This window comes from Leptonychotes weddellii, chromosome 3 (assembly GCF_054177405.1).
Source record: "Leptonychotes weddellii isolate Sample4059 chromosome 3, ASM5417740v2, whole genome shotgun sequence".
NCBI lineage: Eukaryota > Metazoa > Chordata > Mammalia > Carnivora > Phocidae > Leptonychotes > Leptonychotes weddellii.
This window is the reverse complement of record NC_138371.1, coordinates 148618919-148638635: the sequence shown is the minus strand read 5'-3', so window position 1 is coordinate 148638635 and position 19717 is coordinate 148618919. Positions and strand designations below refer to the sequence as shown.

The 19717-nt window shown below is 38.6% G+C and overlaps 1 protein-coding gene across 7 annotated transcripts in view; it reads right to left on the bottom strand.

Annotated features, from left to right (window-relative positions):
- SCEL (sciellin) overlaps positions 1-19717 on the bottom strand; it is a 732032-nt gene that overhangs the window by 62787 nt on the left and 649528 nt on the right. For all 7 annotated transcript variants that reach the window (XM_081815076.1, XM_081815074.1, XM_081815071.1 and 4 more), the window contains 4 exons: positions 15155-15223; positions 14311-14349; positions 13043-13123; positions 10753-10818 (listed from right to left, as the gene is read on the bottom strand). In XM_081815076.1, coding sequence (XP_081671202.1) covers positions 10753-10818; positions 13043-13123; positions 14311-14349; positions 15155-15223 — 255 coding nt within the window. The remainder of the gene's footprint in view (positions 1-10752; positions 10819-13042; positions 13124-14310; positions 14350-15154; positions 15224-19717) is intronic.

The window sequence follows — 19717 nt, the reverse complement described above, 5'->3', positions numbered from 1 at the left end:
CTTCCTTGCCCCTGCTTCTGAACCTGAAGATGCCCCACTTCATCATACTTTGAGGGGCTCCCCCAGCAGCAGGAGAGGCAACGGGGGCTCTAAGGGAATAGGACTGGTGGAATCTGGATTGGGGGGAAGCAGGGATGCCTTTGTTGGCTGTGTTTGAATGTATGAATTACTTAAAACTAGTGTTATGAAATCAGAAACTATGTTGACCTCATAGGACTGAAAAAGCAACTAACTCGAGGCTAAAGGTTAAGCCCTTCATTGACACATTTTGAATAAGCTTTCTCCTCATTCTATTCAAACAACACTATTCAAAAATAACGTTATTCAAAACCTTATTTTAGGTTAACGTTTTAATTATTTTGAACGTCTAGAATGGGTATTTCTTTCTTTTCTTTCCTTCTTTCTTTTTTTCTTTTTTCTTTTTTTTTTTTTTGAGAGAGAGAGTACTTGAGTGCATGTTCGAGCAGGAGAAGGGGCAAAAGGAGACAGAGAATCCTAAGAAGGCTTCACACTCAGCCTGGAGCCAAGGTGGGGCTGGATCTCACGACACTGAGATCATGACCTGAACCAAAATCAAGAGGCAGACGCTTAGCCGGCTGAGCCATCTAGGAGCCCCTACAATGGGTATCTCTAGGCATTCAGATAAAATTTTAAAGTCACTGTACTTTGACATTTTACTAAGATTTTTATAAAATCTTTAGTTTTTATAAAACAGATTCTAGTTAATATAAAGAATTTGGTTGAGTTAAAAATAAAATACATTGATTTAATTTACCATGACAACAAACTTCGCAGAGTGTTTGGTACCAATAGCGTTAAAAATGTAGCAGTATAATTAGAAAGGTTACATTTTACCATTTATAGTTACAGACAGAAAAATATAACTAGTGTAAAGTTGCCATGGCAACTCACATTTCAATCAGGATTTTCTTTCCTCCTTCAACTCTACCAATCAGCTAACTGAAAGTGAAAACCACTGAAGAGGAAGAGGTTGAAACAAATATGGATGAGAAATTATAAAAGTACATAGCAAGCATTTAACTATATGGTAGCTTCCTAGGGAAATTTCTTAGGTGTGTTTCCACTATTTTAATTTTATCAAAAGCTATGTATTTTCTTGTCTGTCTTCGGAAATGATTCCAGAAAAAACCACATTGGTGTTTTGGTAGCAGTGGTGGTGGGAATGGCTTCATTGCTGGTCTTGAATCACCATAATGGGTAACACCATAAACATTTATATTGGCTGTTAAGCAACTACCTTATTTCAGCTTCTGTGAGTTTCTTAAATGAGCTCCACATGCCATTTAACCACTGATTCTCTAAGTCACCTAAACACATAGTTAGAAGCACTTGAATGTATCATAAACAGAATACACTGAATGGTCGATTCTGAAATCAGAAACAACTTCAACATCAACTTCCTAGAAATGCTGTGTCCACCTTTCATTGTGATGTGACTGAATATTTCTCATGAATGGCACCTATTATCCATGCCCTGTCTCAAGCTTGGCAAATGTCATCACTCTTTTGAAGCACTCAAAAATGAGGAAAAGTTTAAGAAGTTGGAAACTGAAGACATACACTAGTTACTGCTAACAAACAGTTTTGCATCAAGCTTTCTGATACATCTTAAAGTGAAAGAAGTGGGAAAAGCAGACTTCACTGACTCTTACCTAACAATTACCCATAGTTATGACATTTGCACTTTCTTTTATATATTTTATGATCTCTAGCACATACCCAGAGCTCAAATTACATAACAGCAAAGTACTAACTCTTAAAAAAGAAACATGATATTCTGAAAAGGTACCTAACTTATCAGAAATGATAGATTACAAATGGATATCTAGACATTTTTCCATATGACATTGAATTTGCAATTACTAGATTTCCTGCTACCACTAAGCATAACGGATAGAGGATGAATGCAGAGAATGCCTCTTGAATAGAAGTCCCATAGTTCCACACATGTAGATACATGGGTGTGGGTGTGCATGTGCGTGCATGTACACGTGCACATGCACACACACACACACACACACCATGCTCTCTGGCATTAGAACCTTTGCTCCTCCACTCCTTTCTTCTTGGAATGGCTCCATCCCCACGTCGTCTCTATACCTGGCTTACTCTTGCTTATCCCACTGTACCTCAGACACATCCTCTATTGCCTCCCTCTCCATGCCTCCACATATTTTTGTGGCTATTGCAACATTTGTGTTTATCATACACTCAAGGACTCACTCTCAATTGGGGCCAGTCTTTGTGTTTAGCAATCCTGGCTCAAACTGACTCCCTGATACACTTTGACTTTCTTGAAATTCAGACTAGGTCTCACACATCTCTGTATTCCTGGCTTCTAGCAAAGTGCTTTCCTAGCACATAGTCAGAGTTCAGTAATTGTTTGGAAAGACAGAGAGACAGACACAGACAGAGGAAGGGAGAGAGAGAGGGGGGGAGGGAGCTATTTAAACAGTCATCATAGCTTGAGCACACAGAATAAAGCCTAACTACAAAAAGACAAATATCATAATGGGTTGAGGGAATTCCCTATCTTGTAGTTGCTAAGAAATATTATAATTCATTGATAAATTGATATTAATATGTACCTATTAACAAATTACTATGGATAAAGTCATATGGATGATTCAAAGAATTATAAGATTATGCCATCTAGTCAATGAGTATACCATGAAAATAAATAATGTTCTACAGTAATGGACAATTAATTGCCAAGTGAGGATTGTAGACAATGAGTTTTTTTTAGTTCAGATGACAAAAACAACCTCTTGGGCTGAGAAAGCTGTGGTGGAAGTGAGATTCATACTAGACTTTGAAGGATGGGCTGGTTTGGGATGTAGAATGCATCCACTTACTCTGCCTCCCCACTACCAACCTCGTATTACACTTCACCTTTACCATGCAATTGTACCAGTTACAGTCTCATTTTCTGGTGCCTCCTTCACCACTTGATGTGTAGACACACATCAAGGTTCAACTTTCATTCTCTTCTTATTTAATATTTTCTCAATTTCTGAAGATACCATATTTAAATCTCTGGTATCGGGTGCCTGGGTGGCTCAGTTGGTTAAGCAACTGCCTTCGGCTCAGGTCATGATCCTGGAGTCCCGGGATCGAGTCCTGCATCGGGTTCCCTGCTTGGCAGGAAGTCTGCTTCTCCCTCTGACCCTCCTCCCTCTCATGCTCTCTGTCTCTCATTCTCTCTCTCAAATAAATAAATAAAATCTTTAAAAAAAAAAAAAATAAATCTCTGGTATCATTCCAAAACCTGGATCTGTGGCACCAACCTCTTCCCTGAGCAGCTCCCCCATTTCCCACTGTTTAGTAGTTACCTTCACAAATATATCTTTTCAGTAACCCAGACTCTACCTGCTCAAATCAATGCATAGCCTCTTAAAACCAATTGTGTATTCCCCATTCTGCTCCTGTTTCTTCCTGTACTGATAGGTGGCATCACTAGGCTTAAAATCACCCTGGGCTTGAAAACCTAGTATTATGTAATCCTTCTCTTCCCCCCAAATGCCACACCTCTTTCAGGACCTTTTCCCTGAATCCCTCATTAGAAGCTCTCCCTACCACATCAGAGTTCCCAGAGAATGTTGATGCTTTTCTCATGATCCCACAGCTGATCTTGCATTAGGATTTCTTTTGCATCCATACTACCCAAGTATGGGAGTCATAAAAGACCCCAAACCACTGCTGCCTATCAGAGTTCTCTGACCAAGGAACTGCCTGCCATGCTGCTTAGTGGCATCACCTAGATATGAAAGCCCCCTCCATGAATCTCCCTTTCCTTCACGAGTTCCCTTGTCCTCTTCCCATTCTGGGTAGTGGCTCCTGTGCAGTTGTTTTTGGAAAGTCTTATGTGGGAGCGATTCCCTCCCCGGGCAAACCTATCAAAGCACCATCCAAATAAGGCTCGGAGTGCGCAACTATCCCCCAGTGGTCATATCCTTTTTCTTGAGTGGCACCCAAGTCCCTCACACTCACTATAATGACTATTGAAAAAGAAAAAGGAGACAGAGAGGTCAATGACAATTTTGCTGTTTAAGTGTGGGTGACTGGATGTTTATATGATTGTGACACAAGAAAATAATTTTATTTTAAAAGGTAGCATAGAGTGCCTCCCAAAGAGAGAATAGATCATCATGTTTGGTTATGGGGATGGGATTTTCTGAGAAGAGCCTGGCACAGCAAAGAAAGAACTAAACTGCCCACATAAAGAATTAATAGAAATTGGATGGGTAGAGGGAAGAGGGGAGAGGAGAAGGAGGGGTAACGGGAGAGAAAAAGAGAGATGGAAGAAAGAAGGAGTGAGGGGCTACTGAGCAAAATAGCAACAAGATCAGGCCTGTAGAGAAATGTCAGCCAAGAAGAAATAACCAATAACAAGTGTGGCCAAAGAACTAACAAACAGGAATTTCTAATATTACACTTGACCTTGTTTGGGCTGGGCTTCTACAATGTATTGCTAGCACTTTCATCATCCCATGTTTTTATTAAAATCTTATGCAAGTGGTATTTGGACAAATCAAGGGGGGGAAGCTGCCGTCTTCTATACCTGAGTGAGTATGAAGCAGAGAGAACAGAACAGACGTGAGTCAGAAGTGATATTTTGAAGAGAAACCAGATGAAAACATGACCACAAGATTGTAAGTGCCTCCAAATTGGGGAGAAGACAGGATTCTAAGCAGAGAGGACCTTATATACTAAGGGTCTATAGAAGGTGGGATATGGTGCATTTAAAACAGATTACATGACCAGAACAGAGAGCAAAGGGGACTTAAAAGGGATGGAAGCCAGGTAAGGGCAGGCAGTCAGTGCTAAGGATTTGGATCTTTATTCTAAGAAAAATGGAAAGTCATATTTTTATTTAGGAGGGTGATATGTTCTAATTATCCTTTCATAAATATCACTTGAGCAGCTGTGTAGAGAAGAGATTCGGGGAGTGGGTATCAGGGTGGATGAAGGGAGAATATCTAGGTAGCTACTTCTGTAGTCCAGAAAAGATATGATGATAGAATTGGAAGGAGGCATATGGATTCAAGTGGCATCTTGCAGATAAATTGATAGGATTTGCTAAATGGATTGGATATTGGTGATTAAGGAAAGAAAAGTGTAAAAAATAAATTCAAGTTTTCAAGTGTCATTGGGCTGAAGGATGGTATTTTTTTTAAATTTTTTTATTAACATATAATGTATTATTTGTTTCAGGGGTACAGGTCTGTGATTCATCAGTCTTACACAATTCACAGCGCTCACCATAGCACATACCCTCTCCAATGTCCATCATTCAGCCACCCCATCCCTCCCACCCCCCTCCACTCCAGCAACCCTCAGTTTGTTTCCTGAGATTAAGAGTGTCTTATGGTTTGTCTCCCTCTCTGGTTTCGTCTTGTTTCATTTTTCCCTCCCTTCCCCTATGATCCTCTGTCTTGTTTCTCAAATTCCTCATATCAGTGAGATCATATGATACTTGTCTTTCTCTGATTGACTTATTTCACTTAGCATAATACCCTCTAGTTCCATCCACGTCATTGCAAATGGCAAGATTCTGTGTGGTTTTTTTTGATGGCTGCATAATATTTCAGTGTGTGTGTGTGTGTATGTGTGTGTATCATATCTTCTTTAGAAGGATGGTATTATTAATTGCGATAGAGCACCAGGTTAGTGTGGAAAATTAGGAATTTCATTCTGAATATGTTAGGTTTGCAATGCTTTTGAGAAATATAAGGGAAAGTGTTGAGCAAGCAGTTGGCTGCCCACAGTCACTCAGAGAAGAGGTATGGAGTAGATATAAGTGGAGTCAAGAGCACACACGTGGTCGTTGAGGCCCCGGGCATGGATAACCCGTGGAGGGGCAGAATACAGAATGAGAAGAGGGGAGGAACTTTGAGGCTTTAGGACCATCAACAATTAATGGCTGGTATAGGATGATGAAGTGGCAAAGGAGTCTGATAAAGAATGGCTAGAGGAAGAAAACCCAGGAGTATGTCTGGGGTGGGGGAGGGGGAGGGGCAAGGGGGTTTCTCAAAAGATAAGGAGAGAGATTTCCTAAAGGCATGAATAGCCAGTGATGTCTTTTGAAAGGTCAAGTAATCATAGGGACTGAAATGTCAACAAGAATTTATCAGCAAGGTCATCTGTGACCTTGAGGAGAGCTGTTTCTATGAATTAATGGTGGTGGGAACCAGAAAATAAAGATGGCAAGTATCATCAACTTTTCTGAAAACTTTGGTTGCAGTGGAGAGATAAGGTGCCAGTCGAATGGATTTGTGTGATTAGGCTATGAACTGTTTTTTTTGTTTCTGTTTTTGGTTTTTTTAAGTAGGCTCCATGCCCAGCAGGGAGCCCAAGGCAGGGCTTGAACTTAGGACCATGAGATCAAGAGTCAGATGCTTAACCAAATGAGCCACCCAGGCACCCCTAGGCTATTCATTTTTTTTTTTTTGAGAGAGACCAATTGCACATGGCGGGTGGGGGAAGAGGGAGAGGGAAAGAGAGAATCTTAAGCAGGCTCCACATTCAATGCAGAGCCTACGCGAGGCTCGATCTCAAAACTCTGAGATCATGACCCCAGCCAAAATTAAGAGTCCGACACTTAACCGACTGAGCCACCCAGGCCCCCCTGGGCTATTAATTTTTAAGAAGCTTATTTTTTAAGATGAAAGGGGTTTGAACATGGAAAGGAGGGGAAACCAGTGAAGCAGGGATTTGATCACAGAGGTAGGAGAAGAGACAGATGACAGTAACAGGGAACAGCAATTATAAAAGTTAAATCTTGATTCAGTCTTAATTAAAATGAAAAGAAATAGGTTCTGGGGCATTTGATAAGAAGATTTCAAAAGAAATAACCTTGTTGACATAGGTTGGTCATTCAAAATACTATCCTGGTTGTTTCCCTTATCAGCAAGAAAAGGAAGAGAAGGTCGGAGAATATTTCCATTCCAATGACCAAGGAACTGCCTTAGCAACCATCTAGAAAAGGTTTTTTTAAGTTTCAAACTTTACACGCTATGTCTTGTTACCATAAATCACAGCTTCTCTCTTTAATCTTGTTTTATTAAAAAAAATAAAAAAAGGCAAGAGGCTTTCAAAGACATTTAACTCTTAACTCCAAAATTCTGTTTGATCACCCAGATCTTAACCTCTCATCATAAGACTAATGTATATCATACATAAAAGGATACCTGTTTTAAGAAATTGCTTTTTTTCTTTAGGCTATATGATATGGTTATTTTAGAAAATTAATTTTCTCATTTAATCTCTAGTTGAACTCACCAGCCTTATGTTAATTGTACACAGAATTACATGTAGGTATAGTTATAGGTGTAGATACAGAAAGAGATAAAGACGTAAACACAGTCCTATATAGTCATAGGTATAGGTATACATTTACGTATAAATATAGATAAAGCTATGAGAGCATATGGGTTCCTCTGCTGGTAAAAGAGCTTGAGACCCTTTGTAAGGCCACTTACATCATGCCTGTAATAGATTTTATTTATTAATTTTTTATTTTTTATTTTTTTTAAGATTTTTTTAATTTATTTGAGAGAGAGAGAGAGAATGAGATAGAGAGAGCATGAGAGGGGTGAGGGTCAGAGGGAGAAGCAGACCCCCTACTGAGCAGGGAGCCTGATGCAGGACTCGATCCCGGGAGTCCAGGATCATGACCCGAGCTGAAGGCAGTTGCTTAACCAACTGAGCCACCCAGGCGCCCCGCCTGTAATAGATTTTAATCTAAACAGGATGTCAACACAAGTTTTCAATCCAAACACAACTAAGTTTGATTTTTCCATATTTTATAAGAAAGGAACAACTGAGGGATGGTGTGATGCATGGTGTCAAAGGCCATGGAGAGGTCAAGGGGGAGGAAAGTTGAAGAAAAGGATCCACTCTGACAATGGCTGGGAAGTCTGGTGGTCTTTTCAAATGTGTTGCACAGGCAGGGGTGTGTGAGCGAAAATGAAATCTCTGGAAAAGATCAGGTGATGGGAGAAATGAAGGTTCACAAAATGAAGAACAGGAAGGGTGTGTGAGAGAAAATGAAATCTCTGGAAAAGATCAGGTGATGGGAGAAATGAAGGTTCACAGAATGAAGAACAGGAAGGAGAGCAAGAGTGTCATTATTAAGGGGAAATTCTCTTGCAGGAGCATGGGAAAAGAGAGAAGATGACCAACATATAAGTGAGGGATGGGGGAAATATTCTTAGCATTGAGCTATTAGCTAGTATTAAAAATCATAGTCCCCCATTTTTATATTTTTTGACCTATTTTCATTTTCTTTGTGTTCTTCTGGGAACAAAGATCTCTTTTTGAAGCCTTTGCTTCCTCTTATCATTTAATAATTGCTCTTTTTCAGTCCTAGGAATGCACTGGCATTAAAGGTAAGAAACAGAAGCTGTACTCTGAGCTCTTCCAAAGAAAAGCACTTTAGAAATCAAAGGCATTGCTATATTGTTATTATTCCCTCCTTTCCCTGAAAGCTTGGCATGACATTAGCTCTGATACTCAAAGAGGAGTCTTTCAGTTTAGCCATTATATTAATAATCTGTGCCTCTAAAAAAGGAAAGGATATCTAAACTGATCAACCTAGTCCAATAATCGTCTCTTTCCTTTAGTTCTGGTGCTATGGATCTGATCCAGGAACCAGAAATAGGAGCACTGTGACTCATTTTATCTTCCACGTAAATTACATCCAACAATGCATAAATTGTAAGGGCATATAGCCAAGCTCTACCAGTTCTGCGCAAACAGAGATGCACAAGCTCAATGGGCATTGAAAGCATGAGATATTAACTCATGAATAATCCTTCTGTGTTCTTACACAGTTGCATAACCAGTTGTTTATTGTAATGATAATTTACATCAATATTGGAATAATAAATAGAAGACGAACATAAGATTTTAGAAATAAGTAATAAATATTCCTAAGTACAAGTTATTATCTATCAAGACAAATTGGGTGGATCTTAAAATCCTCAGGAAACAATAGTAACTAGCAAAACTCCTAGATAATATTTTGCCCAATAGGTAGCTCCATGAAAGGTGTCACTCATAGAGACATATCTAAATACTGCCTGAGGGGAAAGAAGGTTTTAAACTAGAAACATAATCCATACTTGGCAGTTCATATAATTGGAAGTCATCTATAGATGAGGAGGTTTAAAAAGAAAATTTTTTAACAGAAGGTGGGTGTAATTCCAAGTTGTAATTGTTCAATGTGTTTAATAACTATACATATATAAATAATATATAATATATAAATATATATATAGAGAGAGATGCAACATGTGTGAAAAAAGCAACTTGAGCTCTTTGTGTCTATTAATCAACTGAATTTATTTACATCCTTGTAAGCCAACCTAAATTGTAATAAAGGACATTTATTTTCAAATATTTCCATTATTTGGAAATAAAAGAGACATTAAAAGCCTACACAATAGATGACAATTTTAGGAAATAAAACAATCTAATGCTAAACAAGCACATTGTTTAATAACTCTTTTTTCCAATGGTTAAATTGGGAAAATAAGTCCCATTGGAACATGGAAATATTTGGTGAAGATATTCTGAGGATTGAAAACAACAACAGTTTTGGATACCTTAAAGCAAAACCAAATCAGAGACTTATTTTTCTTTGTGTGTTAGAGATGGCATAGATTATAGGAGTTCTGCACATATGTCTGCTTCTTTGAAGGTCAGAGTGTAGGCTCCATGTTTTGTTCACTGATACATCCCAAGATATTAGAACAATATCTGGCACGCAATAATCACATATTAAGTTAAATGGTTGTTGACATTCCCAGCATGGATTTGGTAGAACAAGGTGCCCCGCACATGGTCTATAATTTTAGTTATAATTATTGATCTCAACAACAAAAATACAAAAGTAGAAAACACCCACTTATCCCTTAAAGTTTACAAAGAACTTGCAACTCATATTCCCATCCAGTCATCTGGGTTCATCACTGCCTGGAAGCGGTGGTTTACCAGGAGCCCACAGTGGAGCCCTGGGGCCTGTTGCTTCATTCCATTCTCTCCTCTGCCACTTGTGGGTTGAACTGTGTGCCCCCAAAACTCAGATGCTGAAGCCCTAACCCACAGGGCCTCAGATGTGACCTTACTTGGAAAGAGGGTCATTACAGATGTAATTAGATATGTTAGGATGAGGTCATACAGGATGGAGTCGGATGGGCCGCATATCCAATATGACTGGTGTCCCCTTAAGAAGGGCAGATGTGGACACAGACATGCACTCAGGGAGGACATCACATCAAGATAAAGGGAGAGATCTGGATGATGCTTATACAGACTTGGAAATGCCAAATGGTGCCTGGAAACCACCAGAAACCAGGAGAGAATGTGGAACAGAGTCTCCCTCCCAACCCAAAGAGAGAACCAACCCTGCTGACACCTTGATCTTGGACTTCTAACCTTTGAAACTGTGAGAAGCATTTTTGTTAAACCACCCAGTTTATGGGACTTTTTGTTACAGCAGCCTTTAGCAAACTAACACAACTACCTACTCCTCGCACCTTGTCAGATTTCCTTCCAGAGGCACTGGTAGCCTGACCTCATTCCCACTGAGCACTGTCTTGTTTAGCTCTCAGAATTCACAAGATCTCCTCCAATTTATTCCAAAGCTCCCGCAATGATACATTGTCAATATCCAATGCATTCTTCCATTACGTTACATAGCAATTACATCTGACACATTTCCCTTACCTTCTGCTTGCTCCCGTGCTTGGGGTGGTGCTGTAACCTGGAGGAGGTGGTGGAAACCAGGACTGTCTGTTAAGAAACAACATCAGTTATAAACATGGCGCTTGAAAGACCTGATCCCACCCACATGTCTACCGGGAAAAGCTGAAAATAATTTGACAGCTAAACGGCACTGAGATGACTTTTCTATAAGCCTTGGAAATAAAATTAAGACTATTTCATAAACTCAATAGGAAATAACTAAAATAACTATACTACAGTCTAGGCTCTCTGCTCCCCAAGTAAGCTCCTTCCCCGTTTTCTTGACACTAAAATGTGGACATTTCATTAAAAAGAAATGTGAAGAGAATCTGGAAAATAATATTTGTTAAATCTAGCTCGTGGGTTGATGGGTGTTTATCATCAACATACCTCTTTTTCTATTTTCTGCATACCTGAAATATTTTATAATCAAAACCAATCGTATGCTCTATTCTATATTTAGAGTTTTTTAAAAGCTCCATGATAATGGGGTGCCTGGGTGGCTCAGTTGTTAAGCGTCTGCCTTCAGCTCAGATCATGATCCCAGGGTCTTGGGATCAAGCCCCCCATCGGGCTCCCTGCTCCGCGGGAAGCCTGCTTCTCCCTCTCCCACTCCCCCTGCTTGTGCTCCCTCTCTCGCTGTCTCTCTTTCTGTCAAATAAATAAATAAAATATTTTTTTTAAAAAAAGCTCCATGATAAAAAGAAAACTCTGAAAGTAAGAGTATTGAAAACATAAGTGAACACCCCACTAATGCTAACCTCAATTATGTAAACATATATATGTATTAATGCATATATACAAACACATATATATCCAATTAGAAAGATGTCTTCACATTACCAGGACTTAATTTTAATTGATAGAGATAGCTTAGGGGCTATGTCAGAAAGACTTAGATATGGACCAAAAATGAAGATGTTTAGAGGAGAGTGACATGTCAGAGGAAAGTCCAGGGAAGGAAAGGCTAGGATAAAGAAGCCAGGATAGCTGGCTTTAAATTCTTGAAGCAGGTCTATTCTCTGAGGCACCACAGGACTGAACTAAGAAGAGATGGGCATAAATTTCAACTCAATGTAAGTAGTCGATTCTACTCACAAGAGCTAGTACAATGTATATCACAAAAGTAGAGTCTTACTGCTGGCTTCAATGATCCTGAATTATGCTTAGCCTGTCAGAGGAAAGATTCTTGCTGTGGGGAGGAGATGTGAAATTTGGGTCCAAGAGAAAGGTGATCACATTTTCTTAAACTCCGCAGACACAACCAGAATTCCAACTGCAGGAGCGTTTTGGCAATCAGCCAGTCCATCAACAAACATTGAGCACCTACCCAAACTAGGCATGGTCTTAGGTGCAGGCAAAGAAAATAAAAACATTTTAAAAAGCACTGAGATTCATGAATGCTTGTTTTCCATTTGATCATGATTCACTAGCACTGTGTTCTCTCCAACAAGCAAAAATTGCTTCGCCCATCTACATTCTGTCTCATGAAGAATATTCTGCCACCACAGGTCTAGCTACTTCTCCATGCCTACTAGATAAATAGAAGTGTCAAGATGGGGACTTTGACTCTGTACTTGGAAGTAGGGTCAACCCAATCAACAGAGCAGAGAAGGCTGCAAAGATGCAGGGAGATTTCAGGAGCGTGGCAACATTTGGCCACCCCACAGTTGTAATTATTTCAGGGTTAGGCATTCCCTGTAGTAGGACTCTACTAAAGGTGTTACCTGAAGTAGCTTATTCTTTGCTGAGCTCTGTCATCGAAAACATTACTTAGATATTCTAGACCCCAAGGGACCTAGAGAAAAGACTGCATATTTGTTTGTTTATTAAGATTTTATTTATTTATTTATTTATTTATTTATTTATTTATTTATTTGAGTGTGAGCAGGGAGAGGAGCAGAGGCAGAGGGAGAGAGAATCCACAAGCAGACTCTACACTGAGCAAGCACAGAGCCCCTCTTGGGGCTGGATCTCACAACCCTGAGATCATGACCTGAGCCGAAATTAAGAGTCAGACGCTTAACTGACTGAGCCACCCAGGCACCCCAAGACTGCACATTTGAAATGGAAATGAGGAGGCAAAGGAACAAAGTTTGAAGACAGCAGAATCCAGTGGCTCTGGATCCCTGGAAAGGGAGGAGGGAACAAGATGAGAGACCAATTTCTGAATGCCACCGGGGGTCCTGGTGGATGGTTTGGTTCAGAAATTAATAAAGGACAGTCCTCTACAGAATGCCATCATGAAACAGATGCAACCAGCCCATCATACCTCTTTTTCTTTACAGGAGTTGTAGCAGAGGTGGGAGCCGGGGTGCTGGTGGTACTGTCATTGAAAGAAACTCCAGGCTGCCTGTTTAATCACAGCCAAAAATCACATTCTTGAAATTTTTTATGCTGTCCCACCTTTGAAAGGTCTTATCATCTACTCATATTCCCACCTGCTCTTCACCCACCACAACATATTTCAATAGACAAAAGAAGAAGAGAAAACAAGTCCTTCCTTAGTTTACCATTTTATAAATCGTCAGGTCTTCATCTAAGTAACTAGAACTGAAGGAAGTGAAAGATATCATTCATTATATGACATTGTGTTCTGAAATCCAGACCAATAAATTCTGATGTGCTCTGGATTCATATTATATATTTAATCCTGTGTATATTATGACTAACATAATTATATTGCAATTTTTTTTGCATTAAAAGCATTAGATTGTTTAAGAAAACATTTAAAAAATCACACCATTTAAAATCTCTATTTAGCATTTATTAATATACATAGACCTCCAAAGGGAAAAAAAAAGGACGTAACCAAGCCTGTTTCAATGACTGAGAGGTGTGGTCCAAGGTGAAAATTACTTTATTTGTAAATACAAATTTAAAAACCAATTCTGTTTTCAAAAATCCACCTAGTTTGGCTGTTTATAATCACTAGTAGTACGTTTCAGAAAAAGGTACTTCATCTGAATTGATTGCTAGCAAACCTATGATTTCATGATTCAGTTGAATTGTAATGTGATGGGGGTTTTGAAAGACAAGTGATACAGGGGAAGAAAGTTAGTGGCCATAAGAACAGGGAAAAATAAAGGTCTGTGGAGGAAAAAAATTAAAAATCAAATGGGTGATGGGCATTAAGGAAAGTACTTGTTATGATGAGCCTGAGTGCTGTATGTAAGTGATGAATCACTAAATTCTACTCCTGAAACCAATATTATACTGTATCTTAACTAACTGGAAATTAAATAAAAAGTAAGACAAAAAATAAAAAGAAAGAAAGAAAAGAAGAAAAGAATGACTTAAGTTCAGGTGTTTGGTTAGAGCAGAGGTTGATAAACTTTTTCTGTTAAAATCCAGATGGTAAATATTTAAAGCTTCATGGACCATTTTCTTACTTCTACTAAACTCTGCCTAAGCAACAGGAGTGTGGTTTTATTATAATGAAACTTTGGCCTGAGGGGCATATACCCTGATTTTTCTTGAATGCAAACAAAGAAATACACTTTATTCTTAAAATGTAACTTCAGTCAGAAAAATACATACATCTTTGTTACTTCTGGTGATCTAAACGTGGACATGTTTCTGGTAAAAAGAAAAAAAGGTAAAAGTTTGAGCAGCAACAAAGAATGAATACTTGCATCGATATGCAATTGTCCATGAATTTAGAGTTGTTATTTAAAGTTAGACATTATTTGAGAGAAAGAGAAAGAAAGCATCAGTATTTGAATAAATTTGATAGGGTGATTTCATGATTTTTTTGTCTTGTGCTAGATTCTAAAGGAAATCATTTTATTTCAGAAAATTCAGTTATCATTTAAGTTCAACATTTTTATTTGTTGGGTTCAGTAATTTTCTTTAGCAATAAGAATGTAAAATTGGCATTTACATGTATTTCATACTCTTGCCACCAGGATAACTTAAAACAAAAACATGAATGTGGTGAGAATGATGACCTGAAGCAATGAACTCTCCCAATTTTTAAGCAAGGCAACAGGGATGCCTGGGTGGCTCAGTTGGTTAAGCATCTGCCTTGGGTTAGATCGTGATCCCAGGGTCCTGGGATTGAGTCCTGCATTGCATTGGGCTACTTGCTCGGCGGGGAGCCTGCTTCTCTCTCTACATGCCCCTCCCCCTGCTTGTGCCCTCTCTCTCTGACAAATAAATAAATAAAATCTTTTAAAAAAATTAAGCAAGGCAACAAAGATTTTCTAGTTCTCTAACCATGAGGAGGAATAAAGGTATATACTCTAGCATTTTTGTGTTTAAAAAATGGAGGAAAAGAATTTACAGATAGATATCAAGTAGGACAGAAGAATTGTAAGTAAATAAGTTATGCTTAGAAAAATATTGTACTTGGGTCTTTCCCAAAGTCAATAGATACTGGTACCTATTGGTCAGTCGGTTATCCAAGGTATTGGCCTTATGTGTTTTAGCAGCATCATTTCTGTCTGAGATCCTTTATGAAGAAACAAGACACAAGTTTGGATGAACATTTAGATCATTAAAGTCCTTTCAGACCTCTTTCATGAAAGAATAACTCCACAATATAACCTTTTGCTGGTAAAGAGATTTGTTTTCAGGTGTTACATTTTAGATATTTTGCAATTAAAAAAAAAACTACTTAAGACAAAATCTATTTATGAGGCTATTCTGACACAGTTTGGAATTTTTAAGATTTATGCCTTTCTACTAGATACTCTGATTCATTGAGCATTTAACCCACTATTTTATATTCATTATTGTTAATAACACAGTTGACCCTTGAACCACATGGATTTGAACTGCACAGGTTCACTTACATGCAGATTTTTTCGATAAATATAGTATGGTACTGTAAATGTATGTTCTCTTCTTTATGATTTTCTTAATAACCATTTTCTTTTTCCTAGCTCACTTTATTGTAAGAATTCAATTATGTATAACATAAAAATATGTGTTAATCAACTGTTTATGTTATCGGAAGGCTTCCAATCAATTGTGGGTTATAGTAGTTAAGTATTGGGGAGTCAAAAGTTATATGTGAATTTTCGATTGCACAGCACCCATAAACCCTGTATTGTCAACTGTACATGCAGTCAATGACAGTGTGCTTGCCAAGTCCGTAAAAGGCATCAATGGAAGACAAGTATTTTTTAGATATTTTGTGGCATAGACAATGCTATATGTTTGCCAAACTAATTTTCTTTTCCTTCTGAGCACACAGGAAGACCACATTTCCCATTCTTCACTGCAATTAAGTTGGGACCATGTGATTGAATTCTAGACTGAAGAATGTGGGCAGAAATGTTTGCTACTTTCAGACCCATCATAAAACCTCTTGTGTGATCCTCCTTGCTCTTTCTTCCTCTTCCCACTATGGTTTTGTTGTTCATGTGTTGAAGATGGTAGCATCAAAACATGAACTTAGGTCCCTGAGTCACTTCATGGAGCTGAGACATCCCCTATTTTCCAGCCCATCACACTGGACCCTGAAGAGAGTGAACAGTAATCCTTTATTGTGCTAAACTACAATAGATTTGGGGGCAAGAGAGGGAACTTGTTAAAAGAGTTCTCTACCCTGGTGAATTAGTTTACTTTGACTAACACATTTGGTTAATAGCTTCTACTGGCCATCAGAGGTTTTAATCCCTCAAATATCAGGTCTCCTCAAGGAGGTCACATCTGGAAAAGGTGTATTTGTCCCCTGTGTCAGAAAAGACAAATCCTGTGGTCTCCATGCCAATGGTGGGTTCTCATGACTGCAGACCCTCCTTCCCTTCCTTCCCTCACATCAGAGAGGAAGGTTCTTCCTAAGACATGGGACTATCCCCTAGAGCATTCTGCAGGCTTGCACAACATGAGGATGTAGCAAAATTAGGCTCAGGAAAACAAAAGGTCAGCAAAACCTTTCTGTTGATCCAACACTATGGGTCTACTATAACTTTCTCTAAACTTTTAATTTTACCATCAGCTTTAGTACATGGCTTTATATAAACTATTCCTGCGAAGATGGGCACTAACTTTTCCTCACTCTAAAAAAAAAATTAATGTGGGGAAAACATACGACTTAACTGTCATAAGTTTAAAATGATTTCAATTCCTAATGTCATCTTGATATGTGTAACTAAAACATTGGGTAAATAACTCTAATACGTTAAAAGGCTATAAGTCAACTCCAAACATGTTTTTGTTTATAGCACATAATGCCACAAACTGATAACACTTGAATGGAAAAAGGAAGGAAGACTGAAATCTTCCAGAACTCCATATTCTCAACAAACCATTCACAATCCAGGCATTAACTTGTACAGGCTTCTAGAAGCCATGTATAAAAAACTCATGTCTAAGGTGATGATCAGGCCAAGGACCGTGACTATATCACCAGCGCTAACTGCTACTGAGCCTCTGAAATGTTTATATTTAAAGGGCTCTGCAGTAAACCACTGTGAGTACCTTAAGTAAGAGGTCAGGTAACCCTAAATCTTTAATCTTAAATGTTCCTTGGAAACTCTCCTCAGACTTTATAGCTGTCATGAGACCCTAACATGAGATAAAAATAATCTTGGGAAATTGTTACTCTGGTTTGCTGAAAACAGCGATCTGTCTAAAGCAAACAGAACCTTAATACCAAACATTCTCGAGGTTCACATTAAGGCAAGTTCTGATGTTAAAATTAAATGAAGTTAATAAAAACTCTACAGTGTAAGCCTATGTGGACAATACTGCATGTAATAATAAAAATAGCTACCTACTCTTTGCTGCTTATTATATACATCTTCCTCTACACTTTAAAATATCCTTACAAGGGAGGCGTAATTATTTTCATTTTATAGATGAAAAAGTGGAGTCTCAGAGAAGGTGAATGGAGTCTCGAGAAGACTTTCTCTTGGCCAACCAGCTAAGAAGTAGGGTATCTCCAAAGTCTTCCCAGTAGGGCCCAACGTCAGACATCTGATTCTGTAGTGTGATTGTTTCAACACTCATATATTAGGTCAACAGGTCTTCCTGCACTTACTAGTTTTCACCTTCACTATCTCTTCTGTGCTACTAGGGGCATCAGTGTATGAGTAATAATGGAGGGAACTCTAACCTACCATTCCAATACATATGTCAATTTCTTCTTACTTAGGGAGATTAGCTTTGTATTTCTCTTGAAAATCAAGTTTCTGCCAACTTGTGATGTGAAATAGGTTGTTTTGATACATGTCAGTCTCAGAGACAGGGAATACTCAAATACAGTCATTTAGCAGTATGATCAAAAGAACCAGAGGAAAAGCTACACTTCCACAAGAGAACACCAGAGGGCACCACAACGTAGGTTTTCCAAATTAGTCATTAGAGAGCCTTGAGGATTTGGGCCCTATTGAATGCTACATACATTAGTATTTACTTATGTTTCTTTAGAACACCTCACACTTTTACCTACATATATATTTTAAAAAGAACTTCAAATATAAAGTCAGTACTTTTCTTATATTCATTTAAAAATAAATGCATTATTATGGGGCACCTGGCTGGCTCAGTTGGTGGAGCATGTTGCTCTTGATCTCAGGGTTGTGGGTTCAAGCCCTACGTTGGGTGTAGAGACCACTTAAAAATAAAATCTTTAAAAAAATAAAAATTAAAAATAAAACAATTGCATTATTGAAATACATACATACGTGCATACCAGATATATTTGGTCATCTTCCTCCTAAAATTATGTCCTTATCTCACATTTGGAGTGGCCAGCATTATGAAAAGTCTGACTCCTGATAGGACTTGCCTTTCTTTACTGATTCCTGAGTTCTCTCCCTCACATCTATTTCCACACTTAGAGAGATGTGGCATACTGTTGGGACTCAGGACTGCCTCGGGAATGAGCTGACCAAACACGCCACTAAACCTCTGTGTAAATAAAGCAGGTCACCTCTGGCCTCATTTTCTAGGGTATAAAATGAAGAAGGATTTGGGCTAGATTGGTGGTTCTGAACTTTGGCTGCACACTAGAATCACTTCATAAGCTTTAAAAATGTCCGAGTCCCACCTCAGACTAATTAAATCAGAATTTTGAGGGTGAGAGGTGGTGGGACCAAGTTATCGGTAAAGTTTAAAAGCTCTCTTAGTGATTCTAATTTGCAGCCGAGGCTGAGAATGACTCATCTTGTTAGCCTGTGAAGTCTGGTCTAGTTCATTGCTAATGTTCCAAGGCTCTGTCTTGACTGGCCCAACATAGACCTTCAGATACACAGCCTACAAAGGCTTAGGTCTCCCACATACTTACCTTTCTTGAGGCATAATTATCTCCCTTTCAGATTCATTCCTAGAAATAGGGTTTCCGTCTTTAATTAACGGTGCAACAGGACAGCCCACAAGGCCAACATGAATGGACTTATTTTGACTCCTCTCTCCACTCAGTGCTGTGGAGATGAGATCCTGTACATATACTTCTACAAACTCATTTTTTGCGAGGCTATTAATTATAAGAGAGAAATTAACTCCTTAGGCATACCAGTGAGGATTAGCCTCTATTAAGGGAGACTGGCTTGAAAACCTATGAATAGTACATAAGTGTGTACATTTCCTACATGAATTAATACTGGCAAATATAGAATATATTTGAATATATAGAATATAGAATCCACTAGATACCATAAATTCCAGCATGTCTACTTAAAATGCAGCAGGTGGCATTTTTGTCTACAATAGCAGCATATCTTTAGCTACAGGGAGTGACCTCAACGGTCAGTGGCCTCAGGTGTCCATTGTCTAGACTCCAACTAAAAATGTTAACTTTGCACTTTATATATGCTTATTAAGTATCTCTACCAAATATAAGATAAAAATGTGATTTGTAGCATTTACATTTCAATCTAAATAGACATTTCTCGGGGTGCCTGGGTGGCTCAGTCAGTTAAGCATCTGACTCTTGATTTCAGCTCAGGTCTTGATCTCAGGGTTGTGAGTTCAAGCCCTGCACTGGGCTCCATGC